Here is a 15,030-nt window from a genome sequence, read left to right as displayed (position 1 = left end):
AGAGCTAGAGATAGTTTAGAGGGCAGGGCACATGCCTGACCGTGTGTTTGTCCCAGGCTTTAAGTGCAAGATGACACAGGAGATGCTGTGGCAGAGGAGAAGCTCCGTGCTGGGTGTGTCCGTGTCTCTAAATGGCAAAGTGGCCAAGAGCAGTGAAGTCACACATGGGCGAAAGGGGGGGGGGGGGGGGGGAATCGGGTGGCTGTGGAGATGGCTGAGCTGTAAAGTGCAAGATAGGATGTGTGAGGTCCTCCGTTCAACCTGCAGAACTGCGGATGCCAAAACAGGAATTCTGGCATCTCTCTCTCTTATGAAGTAACAGTTTTGTGTGTGTGTGTGTGTGTGTGTTTTTTAATAAGATAGAAATTGAGAGGGGTCTGGGGGGTAGGGATATAAGATTCCTACAGCACTGCTTCCTCATGGGGACCAGGGGGACTGAAACTCAGGTAACATGTGCTCTCAAATGGGTGTACCGCCACCACCACCCCTTTTAAAAAATGGCTAATTTCTAGGACCTTGGGAGTTTACTTGATGTGAGTGAACTGCTGGCATTGTTCTCAGAGCAGTAGTTATCAAGGACAGGCAGAAACTCAGCACGTGCGTTCTGAATGAAAAAGCAAGTACTACATCAGGGCAGAGGCTTCCTCCCAAGCAGTCCCAGTTTCTGTAGATCGACTAGGAGTATTAAGACTACACACCATTACATCACAACATTGTTTATTATGTGAATTTTTTACAATACAAACAAAAAATACAGAAATGCAATATATGGATACAGCTAAATGCAGAATGGTGACTTTTTCAAGAGGCCATGATTCCCATTTCTAGTACAACAAGGAGACTGCACACAGGTAGAAACAGGTTGGTCACTAGCTTCACAATCTGCCTAGAAATGATCTGTGAATGCATTTACCCCTTCTACTGACCATAAGGTGTAAAAAGGGAATTAAAACAAAGTTTCCTTGTTGGTTCCTACCATGTGAAAGGTGCTATATTCTATTTTAGCAGGGCCAATATATGGAAAATACCTAAATTAAGTGTTATCACAAAAATGAAGCAGTAATGTGGCTCTGGCTAAAGAGGGCACTAAATGAGGATAATACATATTTAAAGAATCCAAAACAAATCAACAAACAAAAAAGTTGTTATAAAAAAGCTCTAGGTGCATTGTAAGCATATAGGGTTTTTCTTTTTTCCATGTGTATTTTTAAACAATGGAAGTGTCAAAAAATAGGGTCAACTGTGTTAGACTAAATTACATTATTGTATATGCTGCACTGAATGGAACCTTTGTATTATAATTATCATAAAGAAGCATAGTTTGCATCATATTATGGCAATTTATCCTCAGTGAAAACCTTCCAAGTCCTTTTATTTTGGAATATCTTGTAAACAATCAAACCACCTGAACATTATTGTACAACAGTAAAATGTTTCCTTGCATTAAATTGAAGACATCTGTTTAATTTTTAAAAAATGAAAAAATGTAAGAAAGGTACTTAGCTGTTAGTTTCTAAGTACACAACAACCTAGACAATTCAAGGCATCTTAATTTCCATCAAGAACAAAAAATTAATAATTTTTGTCATGCTGTTAAATCCATCATAATGGATAAAACTGGTGCAAATTGGTCAAACGGATCCAACAAACACTGATGTCCAAGCTGGCATATGGCAACTAATATGTAACTGGTGGTCAAGAGGGTTTAAAATATCTTCCCTTTCTTCTTGTTCTTTTCCAAGGTTCTACACAATAAAAGAAAACAATCAAAATGAGTGACTACATTATAAACATTTACACAATAGACATGTCAATAGCTAACTCAGTTCTGTGTTACTTTTTCGAACTCATTAAAAGATCGGTTATCAGTCCTGGAGCAGGATGGCACAGGACCACCTAGTGGGGCTGAATTGTTCTGTGGAAAACTAGGAAATGCTACATATGTACAAACTACTGTATTTTACTGTCAACTGCAACTATTAATCCCCCAACAAAGAAATTTTTAAAAATTGGTTATCTAAAAGATTTAGAAATAATGACAGTGATAGTCTATGCTAGCATTTTCTTATACAACCCAATATTTGACAAAACTTTAATAGAAAAATGACCAAAAAAAAAACCTCTTAAACATAAGAGTAACAATTCTTCCCAAATCCAATAGTGCAAAATGAAATAGATCAGCCAGTATCAAATAAGGTATCCTTTTCTCCTACTGCCATTTCTATTTTGAAATGCATTTACCTTACAAAAATATTTTCTTCTTGGGGGAAAAATGGTTAATGGAAGGAAAATATTATCCAACAAATACCTAATATTGAAAGTATTTATTGAAAAGTAAGAGTAATTTGTGGAATCCATATGGGGATGCAACTTTTGAGTTTTGAGCAGAATAAGGAAAAGAAAACCAAGGTGAAAACATGACTTAGTTACATATCGATTGAGTGAGCAGTTAGACATGGCTGATGTCAGACAAGTCAAAGTTTATCTTAAGGCCTTTATCCTTCATAATCCAACACAAATAAAAAATGCCCCTAAACATGTAAAAGCTCTGTAGCAATGTTCTCTATGATTACTTACTACACACAGTCATTCCATTCCATCCAACAACTAGGTTGAGGGGATCAGAAAGCACTAAGGTGAATCCACTTGGGACAGCTGTGAAATCATAATTGTGAAGACAGTTTCTCCACCCAAATGTTTAGAGTGAAAATATGCTATATTTACATTATGTCTATTTATATATAAAAAAAAAACTCACAGGTGCAAAGTATTGAGATTGAGAAACAAGATAATGGTAGTCAATGTCTTTTAAAATACCATTTTAATAGCTTCAAAACAGGGAAGTAGTGGTCCGGGAGGTGGACTCTCAAGCATGAGGTCCTGAGTTTGATCCCCGGCAGCACATGTGCCAGAGTGATGCCTGGTTCTTTCTCTCTCCTCCTGTCTTCCTCATTAACAAGTAAATAAAATCTCAACAAATATTAAAAAATAAAAGAAGAAGCTAGGAAGTCTATTAAACAGAAACAGGGAAGTCATTCTTCGGTGGCTCCCACTGGGACATTATTTATGAGACCAGGACGCCACTCACCGTGACGAGTTCTGCTGCTCTAAGATGCGTTGCTGGGCTTCCCAGTTGGCCTTCTCATCTTCAAACTGACGGCGTTTTTCTTCTAATTCTTTGTGTTGTGCTTCCAAATTCTTTTTCATTTGTTCATGGCGCCTTTGGAGCTAAATTACAGTATGACAGATAAAAGTCAGGGGCAGAAGTACATTTCATTCAGTCCTCTTACTGCTAAAAGCATGCGAAGTACTCCTGCTACACCAGTACAAGCAGCACACATGGTACACATTATGGTACACATCCTATCTCTGCCATCTCACTTCTCTGCACTCTAAAGCACACAGGGAGGTGGGCAGGGAAGACGCATCTATTCCCACGGTACTGAGAGCACACAGCTGCCAAGTGAAGTCACCTGCCGAGATGATCAGCTAGAAAGTACTGACTGAGCTGTCAGAAAAGTCATGAGAACGGTAAGGCACTAAAGAGTTTCAAGATCACAGTATCCTGGGCTAAGTCCCTGAGACAGACAGGGATGATATTGTGGTGTTGTCTTTTCTCTCTCTCTCATTTTGAAGTTAAAAAGTCTGGCAGGAACAGTGGACTAGCACAGGTTTGAGCATAAGTAAATAAATAAATAATAAACAAACAGCTCCGGTCTTTGCTGAGAATTCACTTCTCACCATGCTCATCCTAACTCATCATTTACTGCATGTGCTCTGCTATGCGTTCCTGCTACTTGTACTCAAACATTCACGTTAGTGAAAGTACATGTCAATTTTACTACAAAGGGAGGGATTCGCTTTTATTTATATACTTAAGTACATTGGGATATTTGGGGGAAATGTGTACAGAAGCATCACCAATTTTATTTTTAAAATTTGGGTTCTTTTCTCTACCACAGGCAAAAATGTCAGGAATATACCTCAGCTTCAGAGTCCTTTAGTTTTTGAACTTTCTCCTTCACTTTCATTTCAAATACTTGCTCCATCTCCATCTCCATCTTTTTCATCTTAGCTACATGCTCCCTTCTTTCTTCTTCCATTTGTGCAAGAGGACTCCTGTTAAAAAATATTAAAAGTAAACATTTAAAAAATAAAATGTAATACAAAGCTTTGAAATAGTGATGAAAACATGATATACTACATTACTAAACTGTTTTCTAAGTTTCAAAGTAAGTTCTGAATTATGACAACACAGATCTGACAATATACGCTTATAATTATATACAACTATGTATAAATTATGATTTATTAGAAATGCTTTTTTTGAAAATATTTATTAACATGAGGGAGTGGGTAGAGAGAAAGACAAAGAACATCATTTTGTATGTGATCAAATACAGGACCTCATGCCTTTAAGACAAAAGCCTGAGCCACTATTCAGAGTCCCACCTCGTCTACTATTTTAAGATACTTTGAAACATGTATCTATAATCTAGAACTACATTTGAAATTTCATATTTAAATATTAATCTCTAATGAATACTTACAATGAAAGTAGATCTAAGTAAAAAAGGCAGCTATCAACAGGAACAGTTTTAAACCCAGTATGTGCCCCATCCAAAGATGACACAAAAATTTTATCATGAGTACAAAGAAACCTTTTCCAAAATATACCCACAAAATGGAAAGCTGGGGGGGGGGGGGATGTGTATGCTTTTTGTTGTTGTTGCTAACTGTCACCAAGCTTCACTACTCCAGGTTAACTTTTTTTCAGAAAGAGAAGAAGGAAAAGACATCGGAGCACCAAACTCTCTAATGTGGTGGGGTGAGGCTTGAACCCAGGTCACTTGTATGACAACAAAGTGGGTTCACGATCCAGGCAAGCTATTGTGCCAGCCCAATTTTGTTCTTTTGAGAGTTTAATGTGAAAAAAAAATGGATTAATGAAGTCAACAAAAAAGAAAACAAACAATAAAGAAACAGAATGAAGTCACTTGTGTTAAGCACCAAACTCAAGACTTACTACCTAACCTGGTTAATTTCAACCTCTCCGAGGAATCTTTTAACCAGTCAGTGTGGAGTTACCTTGCCAGCAGTAGTCTGATAATTTCCCTTAAAGACACCTGAAAAATGGTGACACTGTACAAATAGTAGGTTATCTGCTGGTAGAACTATCCTGTCCTATCCCTTTTTGTATATAAAAATCTTTCACTTTATACTAATCAATAATTCAAACTTTTGTTGGTAAGTGGATTAATATGCTGGAATGGTATATTAGTTAATGCCAGAATACTGTGTAGATATAAGGAATTTTTTATAATTATGATAACTCATAATTTTGACAAATTATTCATTTAACTCCAATATTTTATTAACTTTTAAAGGTATCTCATGATATCATGAGAAAAAATAGACTTTTCTGAAATGGCAGAAGACAGATACAAGTATAAATAAAAAATAGTTCATTCCATTAACAAAGTACAAGAGTTAAATGTCTCTGAACATATTTAAGATTAACAAAGTACAAAAGTCTACATCTCTTTGAACAATCTTTAAATTAATCTTATTGAGAGAGACAGGCAGGCACAGAGGCAGAGGCAGCACCGCCTAGCTTATATAGCACAAAGAATTTAACTGGCAGCCTCAGGAACACAAGTTTTGCCCGAAGCCACTAAGACATCTCCTCAGAAGCTCTCTGCATAATTTTGCTTCAGATTTTCATGGTAAAAAAATTTTGCAAGTGAGCTTTCTGTTAAGGTTAGTATACTTGTAGACATAAGAAAATGCTCAAGTATCAGCAAGGAAAAACTGGATTCTTTGGCTTTGATTAATCTCTGAAAAATCATTTAATCCAATTTTTAAGAGGCAGAATCTTTTCTGTTGTTGATAAAACATGTTTATCACCACCACCACCCCTAAAAAACACTTTCTGAGCCACTGAACTGTGTGTTTTAAATGACTGAATTTGGGGCCTGCAGAGTAGCTCTCCTGGACAGTGTGTGTGCTTTGCTACTGACAGTCAGTCCCAGGCGTGAGCCGGGCTTCAACACATGGGCAGACGCTTTGCTGCTGCGCTATTCCTGCCAACCTCCCTCCTACCTGCCTCATTCCACCTGAAAGAAATATTCTGACGACTGGAACCATTTCCTTGTTATTACAGATGTCGGTATTTTTTTCTCTATTTCGTTTATAACCTTTTTAAGTTAAAAAGTACATGGGAGTTTTGTTTTTTTTTAAGTCAGATCAGAATGGCAACACCCAGCAGCTCGTGTCCTACAGCCTCCTCCACACAACACTGGGTTTTTCCTCAATAAAGCAGTTTATAAAGCAGAAGGATTGTTGGGGGGACAGGCATTTGCATGCATCTATACATAACCTCAAAGGCTAGTCAATTTACCCTTGATTTGACAAGCTCTGTGGTGACTTATATTTCTTCTTTAAAGAATCCTTGTTAATTTATTTACTTTTGCCAGAGCATTCCTCAGCTTTGGCTGATAGAAAATTGAGCCTATGACTGGAGACTCAGCGCTATGAAAGTCTTCTGCATAACCATTATGCTATCTCCCAGGTGCGACTTCTCTTATTAGGCTGAATATTGCTACACATTACAGCACTCACCTTCCCTATCAAAGAAGAGCACAGTGGGAAATATGAAACAAGAGTACACTGGCTACCAAACTTTCTAAGCAAAAAAGGACAAGACCAGATGTAGTACTGTGATCAAGATGGTCTGTTACTGCAATCAGCATAAATTAAAATAAATTATTAAACTGAAGAATTTTTCTTCACTAAAAGAAACCATACAATTAAGCAATCAATCAGATGTTTTGAAGATGAAACTAAATCTAAAATGAACTTGGAATAATTCAAAGAGATTTAAAAGGCCAGCTGAAATAACAAAATTTGAGTGTAGGACTTCTGGGAGGCACACCTACAGACTAACAGCAGACAGCAAAGACTCCCCTGAAACAGCAAATATTGACAACCATAGAACCCACAAACCTCACTGAACTGTAGCTGGGGTATCCGCAGACACCAAGGTCTCAGGTGGGTGCAGGTGAGTGATCTCTGAGCAACAGCAGCCAAGGGGGCACAGGGTACGGACTGTGAGGAGGGAACCTCTGCGTTTTGGCCCACGGCCTGGGGGTCAGTCTGCTGAACGGGTGATGGGGTCACACCACAATAGCAGGGGATTTGCCAGACCAATCTGGTCTGCCCACTACTAAGGCAGACATTCAAAATGTCGTATGTGGCAGCTGGCAGCTAAAAGGTGAGTCCTGCTGCTTCAAACACTACTGCCACCTAGTAGCAAACCCCCGTGACTTGAATTCAGACTGAAACCTTACACAGAAGCCATATATACCCTTTGAGTATAAAACAGCTCAAGGGAATAACAGGAAACATAACCCCAACCCCCAATACCCAGTAACAGTAACACCACACGTTGGCTCAGCAATCACCAGTACAATAAACGCACAAACTTCAGAACATGACTATTCAAAAGGACAGAAGTGAAACAGAAGGACTCCAGGAAAATGCAAACACAGAGGGACTATGAGAAAACACTACCGAAGACAATTAGGAAGTCTCTCCAAGACTCTAAGCACAGTACTGAGAAGCATACTCAAGAATTTAAAGAGTATTTCATTAAGGAGTTAGGAAACAAAAAATTCCAAACAAATCTCTCCACGAAATTAGGAAACATTAAAGAACTTCAAACTATCTTTTTTTTCCCCCCAGAGCACCGTTCAGCTCTGGCTTATGGTGGTGCAGGGGATTGAAATACCTGGGACTTTGGAGCCTCAGGCATGAGACTCTGTTTGCATAATCATTATGCTATCTAGCCCCCCAAGAAAACATTGAGAACTTCAATCAATTCACTAAGCGGTTAGGAAGCATGAAAGAAAGACTTCAAACAATTTCAAGGTGTGAAAGACAGCCTCAGGTATAAGGCTTTGGAAGTAGACTCACTCAGGAAGAGGAAAGAATATCTGAACTGGGAATCCGGCAGTAGCACAATGGGTTAAGCGCTCGTGGCACAAAGCGCAAGGACCGGCATAAGGATCCTGGTTCCATCCCCTGGCTCCCCACCTGCAGAGGAGTCGCTCCACAGATGGTGAAGCAAGTCTGCAGGTGTCTATCTTTCTTTCACCTTCTCTGTCTTCCCCTCCTCTCTCTCCATTTCTCTCTGTCCTATCTAACAATGATGACATCAATAACAACAATAACTACATCAACAATAAAGAGACAAGGGCAACAAAAGGGAAAATTATATATATATATTATATATATACATATATAATATATATATGAACTGGAAGAAACAACCCACTCTCTTTCAACTCAAAGATGATGAATAAAGGTTTAGAAAGAATGAAGCTGCCCTTTGCGAAATAGCAGACTCCATCAAAAGGTTAAAAAAAAAATTATTTTCCCTTTTGTTGCCCTTTTTTATTGTTGTAGTTATTGTTGTTGTTACTGATGTGGTTGTTAGATAGGGCAGAGAGAGATGGAGAGAAGAGGGGAAGACGGGGAGAGAAAGGTAAGACCTGCAGACCTGATTCACCACCTGTGAAGCACGACTCCTCTGCAGGTGGGGGACCCAGGGGCTCAAACCAGGATCCTTACGCCTGTCTTTGTGCTTTGCACCATGCGCGCTTAACCCACTGCACTACCGCCCGACTCCCCAAAAGGTTAACTTTAAGAGTGACAGGAATTAAGGGTACTTAAGGGAGTTATTGACAAACACAGTAATAGTAGGAGATCTGACTCACAGCAAGAGACCAATCATCCGGACAAAAAAAAAACCAACAGGGAAATAGTGGCTTTAAACAAAGCCACAAATGAGATGCATATACCCAACTTCCCATCCCAAGAGGAATGAATACACATCCTTCTGCAGTGCACACAGATCATTCACAGGTCTCGCTAGATCACACCTCTCTACTTTCAAATGTCTTTCCCTTTTTCCTCTTTTCTCTCTAGATCCTGACGGAATTGGGTTTCAGAGTCCTCTAAGTCACCTTCTCCTCTGGGAATATGGACCAAGTCCTCTCATTTTTAAATATATACGTGTGTGTGTGTGTGTGTGTGTGTGTGTGTGTGTGTGTGTGTGTGTGTATTTTGCTTAGCTTTGTGAATTCTTTATATACTCGTCCTTTGTCTCATGTGTGGTGAGTTATAATGCCTTCCACTCAGCAACGTGTCTTCCTGTTTTTGTGATGGCTCCTTTTGCGATGTAAGCTTTTCACTTTGATGGAGTTCCAGATTTATTTTTGCTTTTGTTTACCTTGCTGTTGGACTTGAGAAGTCAAGAATGTTTCCAGAGCAAACATCATAGACTGTTCTAAAGTATTTTTATGTATTTTTGTATTCTGGTATGTTACTTGATAGCTTCTGGTCTAATATCTATGTCTCTGATCCACTTGTCTATGTCTTTAATCCATTCATGAAGCAATGAAACTTGCTTCATTCTTCTGAACATTTCAACTTAATTTTCCCACCGTGATTTGTTGAAAAGGCTTTCTTTTTTCCATGTAACTGTTTTGGACCTCCTTGCAAAAAATTAGCTGCCCACGAGTGTGGAAGTCTTAGTATACTTTTAAAAATCATTTTATTGGGAGAGGTTAAGAGTTTACACAGCAGTTGTTGACGCATGGATACAATTTCTCATCTCCCTGTGACAGGTGTCTAGGAAACACTCCCCTCCCCAAATGTAGGTCTTTCTCCACCATCAAGTGTCAGGACTCCGAAGGCTCCCGCACACCTGTCTGTCCCTGTCTGCTCTCTGGCCTACTTCCCCAGAACTTGCTGTTTTGGTGCCAGGCATCAAACCCACGGTTCTCATGCAAGTGAAGCACATGACCTAGCACCCAAGTTCGTAATTTGATTGCTAACCTTCCCCTAGGTGCTACTTAGAGACCATATGAGGGAATAAAGGGATAAAGCAGCACATCTTTCATAAACATCAAAGAAATCATCTAGTTTATTCTCCTTAAAGGGCCTACTGGATTATTTTGAAAAAGGAAAATGGACTAGCAATCTTAGTAATAACTTTTACCTTAAACAACCAAAGTTTGTTTGGTTGCTAACTGATGATCTACCAGTCTAAATGGGTGGCAGAATGACTGCCTCATTCACTGAAGTAAAATATACACTCTTTCCAACAACCAAACAGTAAAATTGAAAACTGCCAAGACACAGCATAACCAAATTTCTTACTGAGTAGTCAGGAGGAATTTGATGAAAATGAAGCAATATAATCGGTTACTACACAGATACCTTTCCTGGAATAAGTAAGAACACTTACTTAGTAAGCTGCCCTTTATTCCTGTTATTGTCAACTCCATTGTAAGTCACAGCTGCCAGTTTTCTGCTTCGGTAGTTCTCATAATGCACATTATTAGTGACATCTTTCAAATCCTGCATGTGTGTCCTGTCATAAACAAACAATTTTGTCAAGAGTCTGCTTCTATTCTCACACACACACACACACACACACACACACACACACACACACACACACTTTATATAAACTCAAAATTCTACCAGAACAAGAAGTTCAAACCTAAACTGAAGGAAGGGAAGGAAGAGAAGGGAGGGAGGGAGGAAGGGGGGGAATGATTTATTTATTTTGTATGAGGAGAGAAACTAGAGCATTGCTCCACATTCTATCCAGAGATAGAACCTCAGGCCTCATGCTGTAAGTGCTTTGCTCTACCCACTGGGATACCTGGCCGACAGCCATTTATAGTCATATAAAGCAAAACAGTATAAACTAACTTTACCCTAATGGAAATTTAGACCCCAAGTGAAAATGTAGGTGTCATAATCCTCTCAAAAGAGTTAAAGGATGATACTGTATTTATAATACAGCATTTTACTCCGGCTTATGGTGCTAGAAACTAAACCTGGAACCTGTGGCATCTCAGAAAGGAAGCTCTTGTGTCGCTGCTGGGTGGCATTCTTACAGAAGACTATTTTATTTATCAGAAGACAGAAGGTAGATTAACTCCTACTGACACTTATTTTTATTACCTTGATATACAAAGAAAAACAATTACTTTCTCCTTATGAAAAGGACATAATGTCCAATTACTCTGGTTTATCTCCGACTGCCTGACATTTCCACACAAGTTTCTGAAAGCTTACTTTGCCAGGCTGTAAGTCCACTTTTTCCACATCTCATCTCTCTTTAGACTTTAGCCCTTGATCAATTTCTCCTCTATATAACCAACAATATGACACACTTTAAGTTCTACCATTCTCCCTTTCATCAAAGCAAAGCTCTTTATTTCTAGTATATCCAGGTTAGGATAATAGTTCATGTTCATTTGTCACTGACTCTCCAAACTCAGTTCAACTTGAAGCTTCAGACCTGCATGTGTGAGGATCCCAGTTTGATCCCCAGTTCCACATGTGCCTGACTAGTACTCTAATTTTTCTCATGTGAAATGCTCTGTCTCATTTGAGAGAAATATGACCAGAAATATGACTCTAGGCTGAATATAATGACTTCTACACACAATTGTGAAACTATCACCCTGATAATTTTGAAACCACTGCTACGTCACTATTAATAAAAATCTTTTAATTTTGTTAATTCACTTATGGGTCAAACTTACCTTATTAACATATTTCTTAGAATTGTAAAATCACAATGTTCACCATTTTCAACTATAAAAAAAAAAAAGGCCACATACATTATTTCCATCAAAAGTAGCCTTTTCAAAGAAAAACTCAATTAACAATGAGACTATGTGAACTATTTTCCATAAGGTCTAGCACTAAAAGACAGCAGCTAAAGGAAGCACAAAATAACTGCACTATAATAATTTTGTGACCTAATCTTCAGTGATAAAGCATGTAAACCCAACAAATGAGTTCTCCAGAAGCAAACGATTCTGAAATTTTGAAAGAGGAGATCATACGCCTCTCTGTATTAGTAATAATGCATGTATCTAACAATAAAGTACATTTTACAAGTTTAGTATTCAAAACTTTGAAAAGCCCCATGAAGGTCATCAAAATGCAAAGGTAAGCCAAGACCTTTGAGTTATTTAGTGTTTTAATGTTTCACTAATGTGATGTTCTTTGGGAGTGGGAGAGAAATACAAAGCGATTCCTTCAATACAGATATCTGAGGGTTTAGAAGTTCTAAAACCAGGAGTCAGCAGTAGCGCAGCGGGTTAAGCGCACGTGGCGCAAAGCACAAGGACCGGCATAAGGATCCCAGTTCAAGCCCCCAGCTCCCCACCTGCAGGGGAGTCACTTCACAGGTGGTGAAGCAGGTCTGCAGGTGTCTGTCTATTTTTCTCTCCCTTTCTCTGTCTTCCCATCTCTCTCCATTTTTCTCTGTCCTATTCAACAACGACAACATCAATAACAACAATAAAAAAGGGCAATAAAAGGGAAACTAAATAAATATAAAAAAATTTTTTAAAAAAAAGGAGTTGTAAAACCTCCACCTGAAGATTACACAGGGATGACAGAAAACATGAAATGAGTAAAGGGTCACTGGCAAGGAAAATCACTACAGAGGATAGTAACATAAACAATAGCCTAAAAACCATACAACTGTTTCAAAGGAACATCAAGGAGCCCAGAGGTGGCCCAGTGAGGAGGGTGCTGAGCTGGAAGCATGAGGTCCTGAGTCTGATCCCAGCATCCCACTGAGCCAGAACAATGGTCTGGTTCCTCCTACTACCATTTTGTGCTAATAAAAATAAATCTTTAAACATTTTTATTCAAACACCAACATGTGAACAAAATATAACACTCTTTGTTCAAGTTATTACAGCATACAACATGCACTACTAAACCATAATATATTACCTATTAAACCAAAAAATGTCAATGTAAATCTGAGGGGACATGTCTTAGCAGAGGACATCTAAAGCCTTGATACAGTAAAGTTCCTCACAATTTTTTATTATAAAGCTGCGAAACCAAGAAAGGTGATCGTTCTAAGGACAGGAGAGTGCAGACTTTTCAGCTGGACTTAAGCAAGTTGTTCTTTGCAGCCCCAGGGGCAGCAGAGCAGGACAGCACAGGACTTGCAAGCATGACTCTTCTCCTTGAACTCCTTTTCTCATTAGTCAATAAATAAAACTTAAGGGGGGAAATAGGAAAATCATTATCATTCTTGAGAGTTCAGATCTACTTGAAACTCAGATAAAAAGAGGCCTTTCTCCTATATTTAGTTTTCAATTTCAGAAGTTTTATTAGACCCCTGAAAGCAAGCTTTTGATCCCAGTTAAAGAACCCCCACATTATAAGTATGTTTTTCATAGAAAACAATAGACTTAATGATCAGGCAAAGGTGGGAGCAGGGCTACTGACAACTGCCCATATGACAGCAGGATCTGCTTCATGTAGTAGGGTACAAGCTCCAAGAAACTGAAACATGCTTGGTAAGTGAGCAAAGACAAATAATCTTAGGAAATCTACACTATATAAACATAGACCTACTTACTAAAAATACAATTTTCACTGCAAGATCTTTTAAGTTCACTGAAAAAAAACCTTACCTTCAGCAACACCCCATGGATACTGTCTTCCTCTGACCCTTTTGCCATTAACTTCAATGATAGTATTACTACCTACCACAGCAAGAGGTAAACGGTCCTAAAAGAACAAGGCATATGCTGGTCAAATCACTCGCTAAAAATCATTCAAATAGGATTTTTATTAGGAACACTTGAAAAAAAAAAAAACTCAAGAGGGGCAAAATGCTGGCAGTTTGAAAGAAACAGAAGCAGTCATGTGACTGACCGACAAAGCACCCTAAACACTCTCGAAACAGGAGATCTCACACTCACTGAGTTCTACCTCTGGAACTCCAGATCTAGGCAACCACAACTGTGTTCATCCAGATTAACTTAAAGACTTTTTTCCAAAGTTCTTGAGACTCCCTGAAATATGTAAAATATATGGCTAGTTTATAAAAACTCAAATTCATCATTGCTTAGGTACATATTTCAGTATTTCAAGATAATTATTTGCCCTCATTCTAAGCTCATTTATATGTTTACAATAAACTACTATAATTCCAAACTACAGGAAATTCTGTTGGTAAAGACTTTTGGCTATTTCTTCTAAAAGGAGAAAACTACAGAGTGTGTGCACACATGCAGGCTCAGAAACATGAAGTGCGCTACTAGCTGAAGAACCAGTTCTGAGCGGCAGCCAGCCCCGGTGTTGTGCTACTTTCCTTCCTTTTGTCCATCTGAAAAGGTCTGCCTGCAGCAGAGATGCTCCCATGACAGCAAGAAAAACAAAACAACCAAACAGGAAACGAATCCTCTTTTGTCATTTTATTGATTTTTTATATACTTATTAGGTAGAGACAGGAAAATTGAGATGAAGGGGGCGGCAGAGAGGACAAAAGCAAGGTAAGACTTTTGCAGCACTGCTTCACTGTCTGGAAGCTTTCCCTCTGCACGGCTGATGTGTGTTCAACCATGTGTGTCACCAACTGGTCCCTGATTTTCTTTTGAAAGTAGCAAAATTACATAATATAAAACTATTAATCAAAAACCACTTAAAGACAGGATTGTTATTTATCTCTTTACCCATACAATGCCTTATTACAGACAGTATGGAATCAACAGATTTTTAGTACACTGAACTCAAAAATGAGTAATTTTCCTATTCATTTTGTAAACCAGCTAATTAAAACAAAGATACCTTCAGTCAATTATAAAAGTGGTTTTAAGGCCCTAGACATTTTAGTACACATACGGAAGTGAACTCACCTTTATCTTTTTAACAAGCTTATTTTCTTCTTCATCATCTGTTTCTGGAAATTCATATATCTTAATTTTATGTTCTTGAATTTCTTTCATTATCTGAAATGTAAGAAGTAATTAGCAAAAGGTCACGACATGAGTTGTACATTAGCTTTATTTTTATTATACTCTTTTTAAATTCCTGTGAGCTCTTAGCTCTGGTTCCTGTACTATCATTTCAATGCTACAAAAGTATTATGTAATATCAAAGTACTAAACTTAGTTGACAAATAAATGC

At 38.3% G+C, this 15,030-nt stretch overlaps 1 protein-coding gene across 1 annotated transcript in view; it reads right to left on the bottom strand.

Moving 5' to 3' along the window:
• Positions 1-700: 700 nt before the first annotated feature.
• SEPTIN7 (septin 7) overlaps positions 701-15,030 on the bottom strand; it is a 40,333-nt gene continuing 26,003 nt past the window's right edge. The window contains exons 6-12 of the mRNA XM_007523387.3: positions 14,760-14,852; positions 13,533-13,629; positions 11,628-11,679; positions 10,313-10,438; positions 3,984-4,119; positions 3,089-3,228; positions 701-1,745 (exon numbers count right to left, since the gene is read on the bottom strand). Of these exons, the coding sequence (XP_007523449.2) occupies positions 1,706-1,745; positions 3,089-3,228; positions 3,984-4,119; positions 10,313-10,438; positions 11,628-11,679; positions 13,533-13,629; positions 14,760-14,852 (684 nt within the window). The 3' untranslated portion in view covers positions 701-1,705. The remainder of the gene's footprint in view (positions 1,746-3,088; positions 3,229-3,983; positions 4,120-10,312; positions 10,439-11,627; positions 11,680-13,532; positions 13,630-14,759; positions 14,853-15,030) is intronic.

This window comes from Erinaceus europaeus, chromosome 8 (genome assembly GCF_950295315.1).
Source record: "Erinaceus europaeus chromosome 8, mEriEur2.1, whole genome shotgun sequence".
Lineage (NCBI taxonomy): Eukaryota > Metazoa > Chordata > Mammalia > Eulipotyphla > Erinaceidae > Erinaceus > Erinaceus europaeus.
This window is presented reverse-complemented; position numbering and strand designations above follow the sequence as displayed.